The 23,528-nt window shown below is 41.6% G+C and overlaps 2 protein-coding genes across 5 annotated transcripts in view; one reads left to right on the top strand and one right to left on the bottom strand.

The window, feature by feature from the left end:
* Positions 1-106: 106 nt before the first annotated feature.
* On the bottom strand, positions 107-18,897 carry LOC110974087 (uncharacterized). Of its 2 annotated transcripts, none has more exons than XM_022225448.2 (18): positions 18,690-18,897; positions 15,343-15,529; positions 14,169-14,428; positions 12,931-13,054; positions 12,220-12,553; positions 11,430-11,571; positions 10,639-10,810; positions 9,860-10,093; positions 9,030-9,147; positions 7,466-7,603; positions 6,847-7,048; positions 6,108-6,365; positions 5,420-5,653; positions 4,302-4,433; positions 3,571-3,752; positions 2,773-2,869; positions 1,946-2,098; positions 107-1,417 (listed from the first exon to the last, which is right to left on the bottom strand). In XM_022225448.2, the coding sequence occupies exons 1-18, from the start codon at positions 18,754-18,756 to the stop codon at positions 1,170-1,172; spliced, it is 3,282 nt and encodes a 1,093-aa protein (XP_022081140.2). In that variant the 5' UTR covers positions 18,757-18,897; the 3' UTR covers positions 107-1,169. The 2 variants fall into 2 exon arrangements, with proteins under 2 accessions (XP_022081140.2, XP_022081138.2); XM_022225446.2 differs by having other exon boundaries at positions 15,343-15,532; positions 18,690-18,896.
* A 3,323-nt stretch (positions 18,898-22,220) lies between these two features.
* Positions 22,221-23,528, top strand: part of LOC110974086 (putative receptor-type tyrosine-protein phosphatase mosPTP-1) — a 101,630-nt gene continuing 100,322 nt past the window's right edge. For 2 of the 3 annotated variants that reach the window (XM_087135344.1, XM_087135341.1), the window contains exon 1: positions 22,221-22,358. The gene's annotated coding sequence lies outside the window, so the exon portion shown is untranslated. The remainder of the gene's footprint in view (positions 22,359-23,528) is intronic. The other variant, XM_087135343.1, reaches the window with a different exon arrangement.

Raw genomic sequence — 23,528 nt, 5'->3', positions numbered from 1 at the left:
ACTTAGTGTGATGCTACTTTTCCCTACGACTTCACCAAGGTCTGCAACTTCTAAACGAAGTTTTTCAGACTCTGAAACACGCCAAATGTGAAGAGATTTGGACACATTTTGAGGTTGCCAGAATGAGAGTCCACCTTTATTGCTAACAGGTAAAAACAAAGATTCAACAGGTTATAAAAGCACTTTATCAAAAAAATGAAAACAATACCAGAAATCTGTGGAAAAAAATTACAAAACTAGTTTTCCAATTCATATCAAGAATAATGCTGTTCTGATCGGGTAGATATATCCATGAAAAGTTATTTTTGTAGGCTCTGCACTTGAAAGTTTACCAGTTTTGTATACCTATTTCTTTTGTTTGTTTAAGATGCACAGCCAATAACTGAAGATATTTAATATTACGTGATCTGTGAAAGGTGAGTGAAAATGTTATAGTTCAATGTGGCAACTAAAATCAGAAGATGTCATTGATTTCAAGAATTGCTCGGATTACTGTCGGTGTTGTCCAGTCTCCTCTCCCAAGTCAATGCCAAGTTGTCCAGTCTCGAGTCGGCAAGCTTACTACTCATCTGAATTGTGTCTGATCCCGTTTCAGCCTATGCAACTCGTGATGAGCTTCAAGGTTGGTTTCCACTGCTGTTGTCGGGTCCTCTTTCATGAGTACAGCCGAACCTCGTTAATAAGAGGTCCTTCGGACTTGGCATGAAAAACAAATTAAAACCTAGCATTTTCCTTGTTATAATCAGAATCTTGTATTAACAGTGTTATTGTTAAACGAGGTTTGACTGTAATATGGATTCTTAAAATCTAAGCTCACTATTTGAGCAATTTTTAATCTTTTTGTTTTAATAATTTTTTATTGTGCATAAGTATTTTTATACAGTATAATTGTACAGTTTATGTATGCTTGTTGCCAGGTGCCATTTTTTTACAATAAAACGGAATAACAACTATAATAATAATTATTTCTCCAAAACCACCAAAAAAATCCTCTTTTATAGGCCTATTCAAAAAAACTGTTGGGTTTTCGTGAACCAAGATTATCCATTAAAACCCTAACCCCCTAGGGTGTATGTAAAATCATATTGAAATCAGAGGATTTGGGACTGTTAGGGTTAAGGTAAAGATAAAATGCTGATACAGTTGAGTAACTTTGTCAAACTTGTTTCTTATTCGTAGGTCAGGCAGGCACTGCAGGTGCAACTGTCATGGACCTCGATGGACTTGGTTCTCTGAAGAGGAAGAGCCTGGGCATCGGTGTCTGGATCCTCGGGAGGCGAGCAAGTGAAGGAGTGCATCTCCATGTGATAGCTGTCAACGGCACAGCCTGTAGGGCAGCGTTGGATGGGATGATCTGAAGCGCAACCCCTCAAGGGAGTGCTGGGGTCAACGAGGACTGACTTCTCCGGTTTGCATCCTGTATTCATTGTTTTAACAAGAGGGACAGAGACTCTTGGGTCAGCTGAAAGTTCCTCTGGTCAGTTCTCCACTGTTCCTTTTAAGGTTACTGGTGATAAAAATCCTGTCTGATGTACTGTACCACGTTTCCACAATCCACAATGGTGAAACGTGGTATTTACCTTTTAACATTGAAAATGAAATTTTTTTCCATCAATATGGGTAACATGAGGCATAAAGTTAGACTTGTTAATTTGCCTGTAATGAACTCTTAAAGGCTTGAGAGCCTTTGTAAAGCCATTTGTAGTTCTTTTGAAGTGCTCCCCAACAAAACCAGGTTGGAAAAAACTGAGTTGTTCTGAATTTATTGCAAAAATCAAACTTTGCGACTGGAATGAAATGGCACTTTGGGGATTGGGGAAGTTGGTCACCTAGACAGAAATTCTGTCTTTTGTAGCTTCCTGTAAAGCTACCAAAGGAAGTTGAAACCATCCCTAGCCAGTAGCCAGCCTCATCCACAACAATTAGATGCTAGCAGCAACCTTACCACAGACTATGCACGGCCTCTCCTGCCTCAACTCCTCTGTCCCGCACAGCCCAAAGCGGACCTGGGTCCCCCGTCCGCACGTCCCCTCACTGACCTGACAGTCTCGCCACGCCCCCCACTCCTCCTGGCACTCTGCTGACCCTGCTCCATTGACTATGGAGAGGAAAAACAAATGCATCCCGTCATGGTTGAACAACAAGTAAAGCAATGACAGCGAGAATGAAAGAGGGCTACCTCATTAATTGCTCGGCTGCACTTGGTTAAACACACCACATGCCTGGGGAAAATATTCATAGCCACAATTACATTAGCCTCTCTTGTACTGCCCACTACATGCATCGCTAATAAAGGTGACGGAAGCTAGCAGAACTCAGTGCAACCCTGTTTGGTGTCGGGTTTTTGACCCACAGGTACTTTGGCCATGGCCAATAAGGTCCATGTTTTTAATTTCAGTAGTAGTGTGCAACATTTGATGTTTTGATGGCTGCATTAGATTTCATAACACTTTTTTCAATTATTATTTTGATTCGGTATGGCTAGCCATAGTCAACTAGCCACTGGCAGGCACAAAATTGTATATTGCAACCTTGATGTAAAGGAGACTGAGTTCTATACGGGTATGTGCTATTGCTGGCTGTAGGTAAGGAACTGTGATGTAGTCAATGGCTGCCTGTATCTTGGTTTTAACTGTCACCCTTTAATATCCCAGTTGCCAATTGAACTTTCCAATAGAGCAACTGTTTTGCCCTCCACAGAGAAAATTTAAGTGTTTTGATATTTGAATGTTACCCAGAACAAAACTTCAGTTGCTTCAATTGAGTACTTGCCAGGTGCTGGAGCAGTCTTCATCGGTGGTGTGCAGTTGATCTGGACAAAAATGGTGCCAAACACCGAATCTCCCTCGGGGTTGCGTGCCGGAATGATCTGCAAGAATGCCACGTACACCACTGTTGCTATGAGCTCATGTCAGGCCAGATCACCCAATCAGAGGGCTGGATTTTAAGTGTTCTGTAGGCCCTATAGGTACACTGAAGTGTTGAATCCTTGATGCATTGCACTGATTCAGTGGGGTTTAACCATATTCCTCTGGGGTTTTCCTCCCACCATTAAAATCTTCACTTCTTGCCAATGTCTTCTTTCAACAGGTTTTTAATGGTTTGTGAGCTACAGTGCCGGTGCTTTTAAGGTATACTTAGTTTCATCAGAAATTTATAATAATGCATTCTGCAGACATAAGTGATAAAGTGCTTTACTCGTGGGAAAAACATTCCATGGCAATGCACAGGCCCTAAAGATTAAGAGGAAGTTTATGGACACACAGGATGCGATGGGCCGCCCAATCAGACGTGTCTTAGAAGCCTGCATATAGCAAACATGGGTCGAACCAATAGGAGCAAGGAAACGGCAACCCAGGCAATACCACATCGGTCACTTTGCCGCATTTTACTTTGTGGCGAACAAGTCTGCAGTACAACATAGTTGGAACTCTAGGGTTAAAAATCAAAAGCCCTCCTGGGGCATCCCTGAGGCGACCCCGCGGTGAGTTTACCCTGGGATGGATCCTCCAGTAAAGGTCCACACTGGTATGAACTCAATTACTTTTCCACCCACTTTTCGATTCTCACCTCAATCCTGATGGCATCTTCTTGGGTCTCTATCACCCTGTCTGTCACTATCTCCCCATTGTCATCAGTCTGGCAGGGTTTAGCAAGATACCACAAATTTTCGGCCTCCAGCACACGGTTGATGGTGCTGATGTTGCCATGGATGTTGACGTTTTGAGGAGTGTGAGACTCCACTGTCGCAACTGGTTTAATAAAGGCAATGGAAAAATTACACCCAGAATAAACGGCCGATAGTAACTCCAGGGTGTGGATTTGTGGTATCAAGGAGATTAAGCCTCTAAACTGGTCCAGTTGTAATTAATTTGTTGTCATTTGTAGTTTGTCATGAAGTTTTGGATAGCTGAGTATCCAGCAAGGAGAGATATGAGAGAGGCGGGAGAGAAGTTTGGGGACGACTCTTCTATGAATGAAAGTTGTTAACAAGCACTTCAAAAAAAATCTCCATTGCCCCAGACTCAAAACCTTGATTTGCCACATGTTGCTTGTAGACTTAATTCATGACTGAAGCTATCATATAGTGAGTGACGCTGAGAACATTCACAACAAAATATGCCTTCAGTGGAGTTTACACCTATCTACAGTTGGTTCAGTCAAATTGGCTGCCGTTGGAATCCAACTGTGAGAGTAGCAAATGGAACCGAATCAATTTTGCGACCACTCCTTTGCTATATGATAGCTCAAACTGTAGGCACTGGTTTTTTTTTCGGCATGTGTAGTTTGTTTGCGCTCACCCTTCTGGGATTCAGTGCAGATTCTAGAGCAGCCTTGGTGGCAGCACATCTTAGTTCCAGGGCAAGCTGTGTGGAAACTGCACTCCTCTATGCACGCACCATCGCTGCCTGCGGTATCTGTCGGACACTCGTCTACAACCACAGTTAAAGAAGAAATTTTACACTGAAAGGAGGCTAGGAGGTAAGCTGTCACTTCATAACATGCCCTTCAAGAGCCAGACATGGGTAATTCCAGAAATTAGGGGTCCAAAAGTGTGACATTTTTGTGTCCATGTTACATCTGACCTTTGTTATTTTATTTGACATGGAAATATCACCACGATTGATTTCAAACTATTACTATTTGTTAAGCAGGTAATTCGCATTAATTCATCACTTTTGGAAATTAGAAAATGTGTTTTGAACTTACAAAATCATACGACAGATGTGACAGGGATACAAGCAAAAATGGACCCCTAATTTCTGGAATTACCCACATAATGACTTGAGTCAGCCCTCCAAAAATCACCTAAGTATAAATCTGAAACGATGACATCCTAATGGACTTTTATGAGCATTAGAGAATGCAAGCCTTGATAGCTTTCTTTTTGGCAAGGATATTACGGGCGATTCACAATAGTGCGCCACCAAGAGTTTGCAACGCATTGACCAATCTGTCAACCCTTTCCAAACGTGCATTGGGTCGACGGATTTCACGCACTGTGTTGAAAAAAATAAATGAAGTAATATTGCTGAACAAAATCATTGGAAATTAATCATTTTTCAGACTTGTTTTGACGTCCTGACCAAAAAAGGTATTTTTGAGTAGGAAAAATGCTCCATCTTTCCAAAGAAAAAATCAGAAGAGTAGACGCTGATGATGTCCCTTTCCGTTGGCTCGGACCTTTATTTGCATCCAGTCTTGAATGTTGAAGACCAGCCAAGCACTTATTGTCTTATATTTCACCTTGCCAATGGTACACAAATCCATCTCAATGTCGTGATTTTGCTCCCATCCTGTGAGTAGGATGGCCTTTGGTCCTCCCCGTGCTGTGCAGGCTAGGTATTATGTGACTAAAAGGCCCACGTCTTTGCTCGTATTTGGAAAGGGAGAAAAAGTCTTCCAGATAACTACTCACAAAGTTCGGATATCCTGGACTGCTCCACGATGAGTTGCCCCTTGAGAGCCACCATGGACATGCTGACAGGCTCGTCCTCCGCGTATCGTCCCTCGATCCGCATCATGTCCAACGGCAGGAGGTCCATCTCGGTCATGCAGACCTTGGAGGGCATGGCGAGGAGTGGGAGGTAGGGGCGCTCACCGTTCACGACTTCAAACGTGACCACTGCCCTCCTCATGGGAGGCCTGACCGCTGGAGGGGGAAGGGAGGACATTTTGACTCTCAAGGATACAATCATCCTAGGCATGGTAAATTTTTTGGGGGTGCGCAAAGTAATCACTAGTATCAAACTCTTGAAATGACTTACAGTCAGTATTTAAGGTAATAATACTTTTTTTTTGAAATGTCATTATTTTTTTTTGCCTTTCGTTGAAAACATAAACACATATACCTGTTCATTCCCATACTACAGGTTGCACGCACTGAGGGTGATGCATGTATGGGTGTAATGTAGCTTTGGTGGCATATTATGAGAAAGATTTCTTTTGTCAGGCAAGTTAGCACTGGGTTACTGGGACATGCTGCCGTCTTCACGACTACGGAACAAGTATGGGTGTACATGAAGTCTGTACTCCCATGGGACATCAACATTGCTGCATAAAAACACGCCATTGCTTGTTCATATTCAGATCCAAATTATACTGACCTACTCCATAGGTTTCCCTGAGTGCCATAAATGGCACGGTGTAATTCACCTTCACGGTTGCCTCCCCTTTAAAGTTCTTGAACGGCGTGAACTTGGCACTCAGCAGCGCTTGCAGCACCATGTCCGTTGGGCCAGAGATGCAGAGGTAGGACGGGATGCGGTTGTGCTGGCCCATGTGGTCCATGTAGACACGCAGCCCGTCGGGCGCCGAGACCGTGACTAGACCATGGTCAGCGTAGATGACAGTGTGAAGGATGCCTGGGTGAGAAAAAATCCGCAACAAGAATTTGATCTGTTTAAAGATGGTATACAGTGAAGATGGAAGTAGAATTAATTTAGGGAACCATGCACGAGGGGACATCAAGAGTCATATCCTTTTCTGACTTCTAGAGGAAAAGTGCAGGTGAAACAAAGAAAGATTCCTCGCATTTAATAAGGGAGCTAAGGCCTCCTCAGGGAAATGAAGGCCCCTTTCCATGGCTCTTGCAGGTTGGTCCCAACCCCATGTGCCACACACAGACCCTCTCTAACGAAATGCATTGTTGTGTGCAAGGTCGAGTACTTCATTCATGTTTTATGAGCACTCGTGCCCTTAAAGTCTTCAAAAGTATGCATTCATTTGTTACTCTTCAAACTACTCTCAGTAATGCAATTATGCACTTAACTGCGGCAAAAATACTTACAAATGAGGCCGGTGAAGTACGCGAGAATTGGAGAAATTGAAATCAGTATAATTTACCAGTCCTGTCAGGCACTGAGGTTGCATAGCGCAGGTCCATTGGTACAGTCTCACCCTGCCACACCGTGATCTGGTTTTGAGATGGCTCAATAACTGCATCTTTGTCATTGTACAGGTAGTTGATGCACTCTGGCTTTGTCTTGTACGCCCACAGCATCATGTAGTCAGACAGTCTGTCGGAGCCATCTTTGTACATGCGTATCTGACAAGGTACAATCACAAGTCATCGTGTCCACGTATCCAACTGGCTTTGTCAGCAATGGCTTTGTAGTGGAGTTCACATAATGTACAAGTCAGCCTACTTGTGACTTGTAAGTCATGCATAGCATTATGAGTTTGGACTCATACATTGCCTTGTTTGTAATTCGTATGACTTATGGAATATGTCTCAAACATACAGCTTATAGCCTATATGTATGACTGTGAATCATAACTCATGCATAACTCGTATCTACGATTCACAAGTCATACTTATAACAATTTCTCCTAACAATACTCATAACAACAACTTATATATTGAACTTACAACTTTATAACTCGGAACTGAAATGGAAATATCTTTCACCACGTTCCCAGTGCAGTTTTTTACCATTCCCTTATTTCCAATGCTCTTCATTACCTCTATGGTGACTTTACATGCACCCTCACTGCCTTCTAGCAGATGGACCCGGATTTTCTGGAGTTTGTCATTGCAGTCTGGCACACTGGTACAGGTGAAAGTGGACCTATTGGTATCCGTGTTTTCAATAGTAGCCAGCTGGGAAAATTGAGTAAAGAGAGAACTGTTTTGAAGGAGGGAGAAAGTTTTAGATGTGCGGACCCAAAAGTTGGCAAGCAGCTTCTCAGTGCTCCACAAATTTGCATTTATAGATCTTTATGAAGCCCAAGATTTTCCAAAAAACAATAAACAAACTGCTTTGAAAACCTGACAACTTTCAAACCCCTTCAGTGGAATTACAGTCTCAACAAATCCAGCACATTCTAAGAACCATATGGCATAACCGAGGGAGATGAGTCAGTGGTTGCTGGCGCTGTATTTAAACAATGTGGGCCCTGAAACGAATATCACAGCGGCAATTGCAGGAGCAAGTCTTGGCAGTTTCATCAATTATCTGTGTTCAACAGCCAGACAAATTCTTCAATGTGTCAAAATAAAGAGTTGATTCTAATGCATATAAAAACCTATAGGCTTTCCAGACAATTTTCATTTTTTTTTAATTCAGCGATTCAAATGTTGTAATTCCTCCAATAATTTCATGATCTTTTGGAAACACAAATTTAGTCATTTACAATTTTGGTCAATACATTCAATGATTTCAAGAATACTCATCATTACAAATCAAATTCATCAAAGCTGTTGCTAAATGGTAACATTCAGAAAACGAATTCGTATCGTTCATTTCAACGGTTTTACAAAGTAATTAATAAGTTTTGGGTGTGCACAATCATTGCAGAATGTCCTCAAGAACAATTTCGTACTATAAATCAACAACAGACAGGAATACCTAAAGACCTCCCCAAGTGTAAAGTGCCAGTTCTGAAACAAAAGATCTAGTGAAACATTTTAACATGATGTGTTGACACTTATGGTCTACCTGTTCCTTTTGTGTGCTCCTTGAATGAGTCTGTCATGTTTTCAAGAAAACTCATTTGAAAGAAACGAGACACTTATAGGGAAAATTATGAATGAGATGCATAGCAGAGTTACCAGTGACCAATTTGCCTCCTTTTGCATGTCACAATGAAATTTGTTAAAAGCGTAAAATGGACCTCGTTGTTAGATTTTGTTACAAAAGACAAATTCATTTTCTGAATTTTCATATAGTTTGGCATACACAAGTTGGTCTTGGTAGAATTCGACTGAACAGTTGGAACTGTGCGACAAAAGACAAAATTATACATTGCACGAGTGAAAAACAGATTCTGCAGAATGCATTTGAAAAAACAATGCGTTAATTCGAATGAAATATATTTCAAAATAGCCAGGAAAAGCTACACATGTAGGCAGTGAAAAAAAATTTGCTTGAGACCCGTATCCTGGGATCCAGTGAAGAACAAGATTTGAACTCCGCGGAAACAAGATTCACAGACCGTAATTAAGGTGACTAAAGATGCACATGCGGTGATAGAAGTTAACATGATACCAATGGAGTAAACATCTGCATGTAATGCATCATTCTAACCTGCTTCTCCACCACTTGCAGAGTAAACATGACCTGGAATGTCTCTTCCTTGGAGCGAATGTACAGGTTCTGAAGCAAGAAGGACCTGGCGTCTTCTGAGAAATAGGTGAACAAGTTGCTGTGCAGTGATGGAAGATAAGAGGTGAAGGTTCGGCAGGTGTGTTCTTACAAATGATTTCCCTTAATTGACAAGGTGTCATGATTAACTCTGTTCTTCTATGCTTGCCTTTGATAGCCTTTAGGAATTGCTTGCTGGCGTTGTTTTCACTGTGATTATGGTAGTGCTCGTTAAGTTGTACCAAGTCAAGGCCTGTGTGCATGCAGCAATTGTTATTTAAAGCAAGCTCCACTCCCCAATCTCTCCAGGTCGACTGTTTGTAGTTTCCTATTTGCGTGTGGGTCTTTGACACTTTTTAATCCACGAGTAAGTGGCCAATCACGATGCCTGTTTGTGTATCATCCAGTGTGGCAATTAGCACGTGTACAACCCATACTGTGCAGCTCGACAGCACTGGCCACAGTAAATGCTGAGAAGCTGCAAATGAAAGTTCAACTTCAGGAGTTAAAGTGCAACTCCCCTAAGCTACCCACCGCTATACTCTCAGATCAGGAAGAAAGTTTACTTATACAAATCTAGTTGGAAAAAGTAACTTTGTGCAGGTGAAATTGGCAAGGAAATTAAGACCCATGTAGGACACAACTGTGCATGGTATTTTGTACAATGTGGAATATATTTCATTCAAGTCACTCGGCGTAAAGTGGACCTATTGGGCCAACGGAAAACACTCGACCCTCATATGGATGTCATAAATGTCTGTAATTGAGCTCACTCCGTTATGAGACTCTTGGGTTCGGATTCCCTCGTCCTCACATGAATGTCGGCATCCCAGCGAACCATGTCCACACTGGTATCCACGTCGCAGGTTGCCGGCGTGATTTCATGCATCTCCAGGTGGACGTGGCTGGTCCAGTCAGAGCAAGACTGGTTGAGCCACCAAGGGGGCAGAACGCGGGGCCACCAGGTCCAGCTCTTGCGTGGGAAGGGGTACCAGAAGCGAGGATACCTGAACGGAGGAAACAATCCAAACATTTTTGAAGGGCATTTTTGACTCAGAATTAATCATATTTCATTTATGATACAATCTCATGATTTGCTATTCCAATAAAACTAAAAACTACCTTTTTGAATCTACAGAGTCAAATTTAAACAATAGAAATTGATCAGAAGTATATGGTCAAGTCCGTCACAGTAAGTCGATCATGGGTCAAAATGATAGGTCTGGTCATTCATTTTGTGCGATGAACAATTTTGCCCTTCTTGACAGTTCATTTGAAAGTGGTGATGTGAATGTGGGCAACTTATGACTGATTAGTAACAAACTATTTGGGTTCTAAGTTGCACTATAGTATAACATCAGTTGTTACTTGTTACCAAGATTACAGGCAACTTAATTCACAGGTGCACACAGACCTACAGGACCATCATTTCGAGTCTAGAAGAAAACTATACAGAAGCCATATCAGAATCCATTCTGAAAAAAAAAATGATATTTTACACTTCTGAGATAAAAACGGTATTTGCATTCAATATTAGAATCATCACTCGGACCATTGTGGCCAGATGACGGGCTTGAGAGGATCATCACTCATCAGCTGATCGTGATTGGACGGATCCATCCAGGAGGACTCGGGAAGGTTCCAGCTGGGTGGAGTCGGCCAATGAGGACACCAGGGGACGTACACCATGCCGGCCAGGACGTGGTTGATGCCTTCCAAAGAGCCTTGAAAGAGTAAAGAAATTACACGAAGTTGTGCTCATTCATACGAAGAACTCATTCATTACGAAGGTGATGTCATCTCAGGCATCCTCAATGGCACTCACTGATTAATAGATAAAGAATTTTTTATTGTGGACCTCATTAAAAATACCTTGATTTTCTGTACAAAGAACCAAAAACTGCCCTCTTCACCTTTTTGGGAGAGGTACGGGAATTCTTGCAAACCAATTATCAATTGGGCCTACAATCATTTTCCAGGCTGTACAAGTGTACACACACTTCAAGCGATCTTTTTTTTCCCTTCCCAAAAATCTGCCGATCCAACATGGTCACCCTGTATGAAAGAAACGCACCTTTTAAGTTCAGAGCAGTAAAGAACTACCTTTTTTGGTTTACAAGTGGGAAAGCATCATTATACTATACCCACCAGAAGAAACGAAATTCCTTTGATTTCTAACAAGTTTTTAAACGATACTGAACACTACTGTAAACTTCATACTACATTGTTCACATAATTCCTGAGTTTTACAGTTTGAAGGATTAGTGCAGGTGTGGAGATGAATGCATCCTGTGCCATCATTCTAATAAATCTCTATACTGTGAAATTCATCGGGAGACTTACCAACAAATGACAACTGCTTCTTCCCGTTGTTACCTGCCCGGTTGTCGAATGGTTCATAGGTTTCATAGAAATTCCCAAAGCGGTGTAAATTACGATACTCCTTGTGAGAATTAGGCAGCACCCACTCTGGGCTGTCCGATTCCTTTTCAAAATAGGAATGAAAATCTGTTGTTGTTTTAAGCGTTTCTATGAGTCATCCTGTACTGAGTGTGGATGCACTGAACCTCATCAAATCTGGAAACAATAACTTGACCCATCATCAGTTGAAGACCCCATAAAACCATGCTCACTTTTGCAGTTATCAGGACAGTACTGAGAGGAGCTGGTTGGACCCTTGGGATGTTATGGGGGCTAATGGTATCAATCAAGGACTGATTCAAGACGGCCAACGAGTAGGTTAGGAAAAGGAGCAAACACTTTTTTTTTAATAATGAGAGGCAATTTTTTGGTCTATTTCATCTTTCCTTCCAAAATTTATGAAAAGTCCCAAAATGTAGTCTCACCCACTCGGAAAAGCCAAAAAGGGTTAAACAGAATTTTTTTTCAAATTATTTGGGCCCTTCACAGCAATTTTTGCCTCCCTTGAAATTTTGGTTTTTGGATTCACCCTTGGTTTAAATTAAAGCTGGAAGCAAACTTGTGTCAGCAAAAGATGTCGTTCCTAAAACTTGGTGAAAATCTAAATTAAAAAGAGCTGCTACTTTTGCTCCAAGATTTTCAGAACTAGTTTCTCATTTCAAAAGACTGGTTCTTTGCCTGTCTTTCTGGGTTTTTATGTGAGGTTTAATACCTTTGGAAAGAAGATGACATCAGGTCTCTCATCTTGCTTGACCCACAGCGTCCCGCCCTGGTCCAAGGAGACCCGGACGCGGTACGTTCCCTTTACGTCGTCAGTGTCCCGCACACGCAGGCCCCCAAACCTGATCACTTGACCCTCCCTGGTGTCCAGCTGCAGCACACTGGTGGTGGGCCCGTCCAGGTTGTGGGTGTTGTGGGATGTGGTCGGGAGCGGGCCGATGTCGATAAGGAGTTTGCGCTTGACGTCGAGCGGTTCTTCTGTGGCTACGTTCCAGTTGACCGCGTGAACTTCAAAGCAGTGCCTGCCTGCTGAGGTCACTTGGGTCCTGCAACAGAGTTGGGCACTGTCTCTTCAAAAACGTAACACTTTATTTGAAATCCTCCAACAGCTACCTTTCCTCAAGACTAAAGACTTGTAAGCCTCACTTTGTACAAATATATGAGGAGAGGCAATTTCCTCGAAGACACTACAATTGCACTGGTCACTGGGCCTGTTGATGAGTCCACTCTCCCTGAAAGCATGCATTTGCTCATTTAAGACAATTAGTAAATTTCAGTTTTCCGTCTTGGGTGCTTCTCTTGATACTCAAGGATGCAAGAAAATGTTGCGCATGGATTGCTCCCGGATCACATTGCATGAGCAAAAAAGGTTAACCTTTATCGGTTCTAACCTCTTTGTGGGAAATCCATCATTTCAACTTACTTCAGAGTCAGGTTCTGCAGCTGATCAGGTGACAGATTGTTCAACTCCTGCACAGAAAGACGCCTCGTCAATCCATCGGCGAGCTCCCAACCGTTGGGCAGGGTGAGGATGCAGTAACAAGAAGCTGGGAAGAAAGGGGAGAACACACAATTATTTGGGTCTCTGCGTTTAGGTGGGAACCCAAGTATTTAGGGTTAAAGATGCACTGAAAATGATCGAGTATCTACAAAGAGTTTTGCAATTGGATACTTCTTACCACTTGTTAAGCTTTGTGTCCCAACAAATACATAGTTCAAATGTTTTCTTGCAATCAGGAAAGTCGTGACATTACTCTCATTTCCTACAGTACAATACAGTCACCAGATAATTAGGGTTGTAATGCCTCAGCAACCCTTTTTATCTCTCTAAAGTGCTTGGTTGTTCACACAGAGTAAACAATGAGCAAACGCAAGGTAACGGCTGTTGTCAAGTCCATCACAAGTCCCTGAAAGCTAGTCCATTACAAGTCGGCCAATCTCTAGCCAGGTCACAAACATGCATCAAAAGCATTCCTCTGTCATACAGTTCATTCATTCAATCATTCACATTCGTTCACAAACACGTTTATTTCCATATTGCTGAAAATCACAAAAGGAAAGTAAAGCAAATGTTTGTTATACGGAGTGATCTTCTGAGTGAGGATCATAAAAATTAAGTAACCAGTAAATAAAGAACTGACTACAGAAAATGAAAAAAATTTAAAAATGAATGAAGAAATAATGAATACTTGTGAGTGGACTATTGAAAGGGCTTGTGGAATGACTTGTACAACGGGCAGTGGCGTATCCAGTGGGCCCCCCCCACGGATTTTTACACTTTTAGTGTTATTTTAATATTCATCTATCAAAGTTTTATTTTAATATTTACGAGTAAGGCTTCTTTGACTGTAAGGCTTTTGATTTTTCTCTCCCTGGCCCAACACCAAAAGCTGCATACGCTACTGATGACAGATTCAACTTCAGTTCCACTGAAGGCCACACCCAAGGGCAGATTTAGAACCAAAACTGTTACGGGGTCTGAAAAAGTTGAAGAAATTCTGTATCCTTTTATGGCCTCCCTGAGGGGTGAGGCAAAGTTTGTCAGTTTTCATACTTTTGGAAAGGGGAGGTACAATGGTCCCACTTTATCCTCAAAAAAATGAAGGGGAGGGCCAGGACCGATTGCCCCTCCCCATCTCCCTGATTTGCCAATGGCTGTACCTGTATCCCTGTGACACTGGAGTGTTTCGTTGCAGTTGCACATCGCAACCGTTAGGATAGGCCCCTCCTGCTCAATAGTCACCTGCATCCCAAGCGGTACATAGGTGCCCGATGCAGCACTGATCTTGTGCAGCTCCAGCAGGGGCACGGCCGGATTACCCCTGACCAGGATGGTCACCTTGGCGGGCAGGCTAGTCTGGCCAGAGCTGTCAGTGACAATGTAGGTGAAACTGACCACGCCCACAAAGTGGAGGGCAGGCCTGATGGAACAAAGACGGGACACAAGGACAAAAATGCTATTTGAGACTGATATGATTAATAAGAAAATGCAGTTAATTACAATAATGATTAAATTTAGTTGGTTGAGCTTGGTGGTCAGTACCTAGTGATCAAATAACTGTTTCTTTCCAGACATTTTCTCAGTGGCAGATCCCCTCAGTGCATACTTTTTTTTTCTTCTTTTTCTAAAAGATATTTTCCTATTTTCTTCATTCTTTTGTTCTGCTCTCAGCTGATTTTTAATACATTCAGTGCAAAAATTACCACTAAAAATATTCCCTGTGCACATTTTCACATGCACCTCCTGCTGCTCCCCATAAATGTGCCCTCCCCCCATTGCCCAAATGCTTGCAACCCATCACCTCATTAACATATATTTGGTATGCCCTCATAACATAAGTGTATATGCACTGTTATGGTTGAGAGCCATTTCTGGAAGTTAAGTTGAATCAACTGTTTGGGGCACACTTTCTCTGTTCCCCGTGCTTCCCCCACCCGTACCCCACCCTCTAAACTAAAATTGTCCTCAAACTGTCTGCCACATTTGGAGTATCAAAAGGGAATTTCATTTCAGTGTAAATCTGTCGCGCTTATGTTAAACTACCCTTTCAAAAGTATCTGAGTTTTTCTATTGAAACAAGCGGGGCATGCCCGAGAAACATTGAAGGCGCCTTTTTGAATGGTTTTCAAAGCGCCAGATTTTGAGAAACGGTATTTATAACCTTATTGGGGGGGCTTGTTAGGGATAAACCAAAAATGGACAACAGTACTAGAATGTGTCCCCATTTTGCCCACCTCCAACTCAAACATGTTGTCAAAGCCAGGTTTATCAAAATGCATCATAAACACTGGAAGTTGACAGACCGAGGTGCAAATTAAGACTTAAAATTCTCACTCGAATCTAAATTCTCCCGTTGTTGAATCGAGAAGCCAAAGCCCGGGTGTCTGGCTGTTGTCCGTAATGCGGAACCGGAGTGCCGGGTCTCGCTCCTCTCCTACGGGCGGGCAGGCCCCCAGGATCCCGAACAGGACATGGTCCTCCGAGATCTTGTAGGACTTGCTCACAGCTTGGAGTCCGTCAACTGCTGCAGGAGAATTCAACAGTGAAAGAATGAAGAGGTTGCCGAACCTTCATTTAGAGCAAAAAGTACCAGTAACAACCCCCAAACTTTGATTTGTGAGAAAGGTGTCTGTAATCACTCAGATGCCCAAATGCTGACTATCATTGTCCAGTGCTAGGTATACTTACTCGGATGAAAGTGTAAGATGAGGGTAGACCTAGCCGTAGCTGCTTATTTTATTTCAGCCATGGTAGTCTAGCCTACGCGTTTTCTATGGATTCTAGTTGCGCGTGTTGGGGACGGCAACCATACGAGTACAGTCCATTAATTCAAGCCCCTTTGAAAACAGTGTAAAATCAGCACTGTTCAGGGCCCAATAACATGCACGCCAACATCACTGAGATTTCTGAAACACGAATGAAATTCTTGTCTGGTCACTAATCTTTCAATTTCTTTTCAATTTTTTGTGGGTTAACCAATTACATTTTTAATTATTTCCACAAAACAAAATAACCCCCCCCCCCAAGTGATTTTTCCGAAGTCTGATTGCAGCCATTTTACAAGTGGCAACCCTCAACTTTCTGGGGCACTTTGGACCATTTTTCAACCGTAGTTTTTAGCCATTCTGCTCTCATATGAAAGCTCAAAGATCAGGGAGTTGATTCTGGCAAGGATTTACAAAATCTCACCATTTTGGGGCCCAAACAATCTCCTTTTTCAAAAGATACTGCGGGGGGCACTTTTAATGCTAATGAGCTGGCTAGAAACCCTCACTTGAATTAGTGGTCTGCACTCTATCCCGACAGACGGCTGGCCAAGAGCGATTCGATCGTTGAAGTCGCATGGATAAGATGGGCACCGCCGTGGCATTTTGATGATCTCGTTGTGGCAATTATTTGATGTGAAATACCATATGATATTTGGACAATAGCAAGTCTTTTCAGCAAATTGAAAGGATAACAAACGTCACTGCCAGTGTCGTGAATTTCCTGCTGTCTCATTAGGGCCTACTTTCTTGAACACATCAGGGAAAAACGGAGTCCCGAAAAGGGTCTGGACCCCATCATCAATATCTGCCTTTGCTTTGTAAATAGTTGCATTTAATCATGAACCTGCAATACGTTGTAACTGAAAAGTTAACATAAACATCATTTATTGTTTTGTGTTATTGTTTCATCGAATTAATTCACTGGTCGGATGTTATAAACACACAGAAAATGAACAATAAAATAACAAATAATTCCAGATGCAAAGAGACGCAAGAAGTTTACAAAAGATCAAACAGAACTTTTTATTTGTCTTAGTTTGAAACCCCTGGGTAAAATTAATTGTCTCAAAAACTGAATAATAAAAACTTACAATGAAATATTGGATAAACGATACCAATCTGACTCGAAAACTAAAACAATGATAACATTGCTGATTATTTTACAACAGTTTTGTAAACCAAGAGGAATTAGAGTTAATTAAAATATGTTAATGATATTTTGTTTGGCTTGTCATCATTGTTTTTCTACACATGCTAGATTGTGTGAAACGGAATCATGAATTAGTCGAAACTTCGTTGAAGTTTCCCTATGATTCAGCAATAAAGCCCATATGTGTTCAAACATAACCATGTAAAACACCTTTAAAGCAGACGAGCATGAGCGTAGAGTGTTTTTCAAATCATTCCACAGCCAGCTGCCCTTCGATCCGGTTTGCCCGACGAGTCTTCGCCGTTTATATGCAAATCCCGGTTACTGATTAAACCCATAATGTCAACACTGAGGCGGTCTTTCCCTGCACTACACTACCACCAGAAATGTCAAGCTGTCACCGTGTGTTATTAATGAACCATGCAGTGGGCCTTAGGGGCTATCCATTTAACAACGATTGTAGCAAAATTAAATTATTTGGGGGAAACAATTGAAAGAAATTCACTGCGGGAAAAGACTGCACTTGTGGGCCTATTAAATAACCGACAACGTTGAACTTTATTCGACATTAATTCTGTCATACGGTCTTGCATAAGAGAAACCAATTGTTGGCCTACATTCTGTCTGTATTCGTCATTATGTATCAAAAAATGTATGAACATGTACATGGGAATGTGCTTAGGTTATTAAATAACCGTCCAGCCTATAGCCCCCTCCTTGAAACCCATGATGCAAACTTTTCTTAAAGTCAACAGAAATGCAACACTGAAGGAACTACATATTATTACATACGGAGACGTCCGTGGTACCGGTGTTCGGTCAACTTGAACGTTTGAGACTTGCTGACAAGAAAATGTTTACGAAAAGAAAAACTTCCAGTAGCCTTTACTAGCTCCTCTTCAAACTTTACAGTTACCCGAAGTTGTCCACCAGTTATGTAGCCTACCTAAACAGGCCTGCATATGAACTGGCCTGGTGGATTCCTTGAAGTTAAAGCACAAATGGATAAACCGACTAGGCCTACAAGAGAACTGACGGTGGTGTAAGTCATTCTTAATAATAACCCCGCCCATCTAGAATCGCTGCCAATATACGTGACGCATTCAGCGTTTCCACTAATGACTAGACCAGCTGTGATTAATAGTTTCCCACTACCGAGTTTGATTCTCCACAAGTCTGGTTGGTAAGCCTTCAGAATGTGTATACAATTTATTCCACAAAGTAGCGACTGACATGCACTTGTTTATACCAGAATTGTATTGTTGCATGGAGGAAGGAAAATTGTTGAGCCATGCAAGTGACGTGAATCGGGGTGGAACTGGAGGGGGCGATGCACAAAGCTTGCACTCAAGTATAATTCATAGTACTCGACTGGGGCTGCAGAAGTACGCCCGTGGAGGGCCCCATCCTATATATGAGGACATTCCTGACCCAGTGGAATGCTTGGAAACCCAATCTCTGTCTTTCCCCCATCCAACTTCAACCCCTTCTCCAACTGAAGAAAAAAATAGGATAAAATCCTGCATTTTCTAATCCTTAAATCACTGTTCCAATTTGTTTAGGCTTTTCTGATAAGAAAAGCAAAATCGGAAAACTGTCATTGCCCTAGAAAATTACTTAATTTAGCTCTCCCCTTCCCAGCTTGTCAGAGACTCCGCCTGTCTTTCAGTTGCTACATCCCTGCGCTTAATTGTTACAGCCGTATCCCTGAAACAGAGCTCAGTCTGTAAATCAATAAGGCGAAATAAATGTTCTCGACTTACATTTGCAGACCTCGCCCACTGCCAGAGCGACGCACGCCAGCAGAACGCAGATTCCTTCGGTATTCATTTCGGCAGAAACGAAAAAACAGCCCCCTACCTGTACAACAAACCTATTTACTTATGCACTGCCTGCGTTGTGTGTAAGATTCCCAATAAATGCAGCTCTTGCGATCCGAAATCCCACGGAACTAATTCGCACTTCTTGGGCAAAGTCCAGAACATCGTGTCCATGAGCCGACCGACTGCGCGGTGAATTTTTGAATACAATGGCTGATGAATTTCGGGGGTCTTGATCTTTGAATTTACCAGTGGGTAATTGATTGATTGCCAAGCAAAGTGCACGTTGCGAGAGGAATCCTGTCAACAAAGTGACCTGGATTTGTTGTGTTCTTTTTCTTATTTTTCCATTTTTTTTCATTTTTTGGCAAGAAAACAAATGACGTTGTTGCGAGAGTTTGGCCTACATGTAGCTTGCTTGATTTCCTCACTTGTACAGCGAAAGCATTAGCCCATGAGAATTGCTTTGATCCAAACTTTAAACCAACAAGAACAGATTGTGAATGCGATGTGCGTTCTGTTATTTTCAACATGAAATCTTTTCCATGAAAAGGTGTATAGGCCTACAGTAAAATTAAAGTTGATTCAACGGTTGAGCTTGTTTTCCACAATTATTTAAAAACAAGCGAAAAAGTATGGACAAATTGCACCGGCTTGGACTACAGAGCACAGCCCTAGATGAAATGTTTCCCGAGATGCTTTTCCAAAATAGGTCTTTATCCTTCCTCAACCACGGTTGAGTTCTAGATTCCGTTCAGTTGTTGAAAAGACACGTAGTTTTGTAATTAATTGCATTCAAATCTAAAATCCATTAAAAATAATCATAATAATTCATTATTATATTAATGATAATATTCTAAACGACTGTGCTTCGAAGCATGTGGACCATACTTCTGTGCTCCCCCCGTAAAAAAAACATTAAAATTAATAGGAACTAAAAACAACATCTATTTAGAATTTGCCCATGCAGATTTAACGATTTTCTGATTTTCTTCCAAATGTGAGACCCTGTTTTTAAAGTGGTTCACGTCAAAATGTTAAACACGCGCATTATAGTTAGGCCCCTATGAAAATATATTTAGAAAGTCGATGTATATCATGGCCCAAGACTTCTTCATACGGTCAAATGAACTCGTTGAAGTAATGCAGCGGTGTTTCAGTATACCATTTGCCGAAGTAATTATTTGGGTCACATTCGTCACAATTCGGCAATCTACGTCAGTGACCCCTCTCCATGCATTGGTCACCTCAAGTTCCGCTGATTCGGAGATGCGGGTTCGAAATATAGGTGCTATATACTTTTGCTTACTCTTGGGTGAGGGTGTGCAAATTAGCTAATCTTAATACAATAATTAATGATGTAGACAAATCTGTACAGAGAAGTATAAAGTAATTCAGGAGTTGAGTGCTCCGCCAGTTGGGCGTGGCTGGGAAGAATTTGGGGCAGCTGCATTTCATTAATTTGCGGAACATCACTCGCACCCACTTTGCAATTTTAATGCAGTAAAAAGACAAACAATAAAGGCTTAATCAATGCACTCGACAGCGTGGACAGGGCCGGGAAGACTGGGAGAAATCCTCCCCCCCCCCTTGAAAATATTGCTTTTTTTTCTTCTCTTCTCTTAAAGAAATCTATATTGATTCATTATCAGGATTGATTATTTGTTATTCATTATTGTGATTGATTCGTTGTAATATGGAGAAGTGGAGAAATATTGTACTTTAGACGATGGTTATTTAAACGGCTCTGGCCAAAAGCGTTGACGCTGATAGCCGGGTCAAAACGTAGGCTAATAGCGATGATAATAATTCTATATATCTGATGATATCAGGCCCTAACTTTTTTCCTGGATAGCCCACCGGGCTAGTAAACTGGGTATTTTACTAGCCCGTTTGGAGCTTTACTAGCCCGTATGCAAAAAAGGAAACCCCAGAATTGTTGTTAGCTTTACTACCAATGAAGAAAAAAACTGCCGATGGGAAAAATAAGTGGCACGATTTGCTGTATGTCACATGCACTTGGAGTTAAAGGTTTTGCAATCGTGCATTTATTATCACCAAAAGCAATACGTGTGTTTTGATCTAAATTTTAATACTACAGGTAAGTTCTATATTGATTTTTTTCACTAGCCCACCGGGCAACCAAGGACCCAAGTCTAGATAGCCCGGAGCATTTTTCGCTAGAATTTGTACGCCGGGCTAGTACTATTTCGAGGCCTGGACATAATTTTATGTGTCTTGGTGTACCTTCCCGTGGAGGCCGGGAGGGCAGATATGCTGCCCTTTTAAAGAAATTGTAAGGGCCAACGCTTTATTAGAAACGACACTACCTTTTGCGGAGTGGGGAGTCTTTCATAGATGAAAAAGTAGGACCGTGTGGGGACTTTGCACCTCATAGCTCTTGATGGACTCTTTCATCTCATCTGTGATTTATAGTATAGTGGTATAATTTATAGGGACTCCCTCGGCTTCCTTGTTCCTGTTAATTTCGGGACTATTGGAGGTGCATGTTCGTTGACACTTTGACGCTTTGACACTACGACACCCATCCGTCTCTTTCTGTGGGGAGAGATGGCTGGTCGCCTCGGGAAGTGTTCTTGTGTAGGTTACACAGTTCCGTATACACAAAAAATATTCCCGCCACAAAAAGGCCTGTTCTTGTCATCTTTTCGCAGTCAAGGGATTTTAAAAGAATAGACTTGCCGTCATTAAACTTTAAAGAAAAAAATCGCAACTCGCAAGTCCTCAAGTCAAGAGAAATTGCCTTCGAAGTTGTACGAACAGGCCTTTAATATCCGAAGTGCGTTTTATTCGGTAGTTGCAACTTGGTTGCAGACCAGTGAACACGTTCACTTGATAAAAAAAAATGTACAGAACTGCAAGGTGCTTGAGAGCCGTCAAGCAGAAGTTTGTCATCTTCTAATTTTTTTTTCTAAACCAACCACCTCTGGGCCCAGAGTCTTCATCCAACGATAATATTTTAAAACAGTCCTGAAGAGTGACACATTTTGTTTCAAATTTCACAGCCTGCAAGCTGAACCTTGTAATTGATAACAGGATGTCAGGATGACCAGATTCGCAAAGCGTGGGGATCTTGAGGCCTTCTAGGCCCATTAATTCTAAGATGAAACTCACACGGTGTACGGGTTCATTTTTCTTCCATAAAGGGCTGAAGTACCATCAGATGCCGGGGAAATGAAGTGCGCCACTCACTGTACTTGTTTGAAATACTATCTTGATGAGGGCACGTTGTATTTGGGATTCATGAATTCCACACTCATTTTTTATCATGTTCGACGCAAATTAACCGAATTTCCAAAACACGAAATTACCAGACGGTTAACGCCCTCGTCGGGGGGGGGGGCGTCGTCTGGTTCCTTTCTTGATAATAGAACCTTCTTATGGAAATTTGTAAAGCGACCATACTATGAAACATATCACATGGGGGCGCCAAACACACCCTTATTACTCACACAGAAAACTCATCCAATCCGACCCAGTTTGAGGTGTGGGATGTGTCAAAGAAAAACGTTGCTACTCCCTGTCCGATATTTTCTCCATTTACAACTCTTCCACCATCCCACGCACGGAAATTAACGGTTCGTAACCCAGGTTTGTAGTCAGTACAGTTTTTGGCCAATTGTAACAAACGTTCACATGGCTTATTTCTCGACTTGCTCTTTATTAATTGTACAACCTGCAGAAAAGTGTAATCCTTTATTGAAATGAAAGCGTAGCATAGGCCTAATACTAAGCATGGTTAAAGTAACATGGTTAACTTAACATTGACATGGTTGACATACAGGAGCGCGATTGGTCGAGCAGGATTTGAAATGGTATTGGTCTAACTGCATGAAGCCCTCAACTTAATTTCCTTTTTTTTAATACTCTTCCACAACCGTGAACAGGTTAATAAGACAGAAAAAAGCAATTGTCTGAAGATGAATTTAGCGACAAATTGCACAGCAAAGTCTGACATGAAAGACCAAAGTTGATACAGTTGTCGTGGTTGTACAGACAAGACAGAGATCAATTGATGGTGCGAATCAACTGATTGTGCGCGATAGTTTTGCTGGCCTAATTTATATCAGCACTGCAATCCGCCATTGCTTGTGCCCGTTAATGCATTTAAGTACGGCATGGTGAGGGAAGTTAGTGCTTTAGTTTAGTGCCCCTTGAAAAACATGAGAGGTTAGAAGAAATTGTTATGTACATGTATGTAGGGATGTAAAAAAGATGGAAATTATTATTAAAAATCTACTTAAGTTTGGTACCATTGTAAAGAGCATAAAAAGAGTTTTAATATGATGTATAATTTAATTGTCTAAGTCAGATATCAAGTGTGATACATTTGTTTAAAAATAGGATTCGGGAATAAAATTTTGGCCTATAAAAATAAAGAAAATATAAGAAAATCTGTGACCATTTGTCAGCCAAAATCAGCAAACAGAACTTTTTGAGCTTTTTTAATTGTTACGATTCTCGTGGTAGCATGTGTCAAATGCTGTGTTTGATCAACAGCTGGTGCAGATGCATTGGATGAGCACTTTTTGTGGATCACAGTTCAAAGTGTGCGAGTCTTCAAATTTCACAGTATTAGAGAAAAATACATAACTAAATGTTCCATGTGTTTTTAAGAGCATTTGACCTTCAGTTCGGGTGAAAATATGCTGATTTGTTGGCTGATTTCTTTCACACAAAAAGTCCACTTGGCTACTTTGCGCAAAAAAACACGACCACACGATATTGAATGGTAGATTTTCCTGTGCCGCCTATGGAAGC

Source organism: Acanthaster planci, linkage group LG04 (genome assembly GCF_054643075.1).
Source record: "Acanthaster planci isolate LZ-2023a linkage group LG04, COTS_SCS, whole genome shotgun sequence".
Taxonomy (NCBI): Eukaryota; Metazoa; Echinodermata; class Asteroidea; order Valvatida; family Acanthasteridae; genus Acanthaster; species Acanthaster planci.
The sequence above is the reverse complement of the archived record's forward strand: the minus strand, read 5'-3'. Positions and strand labels throughout refer to the sequence as shown.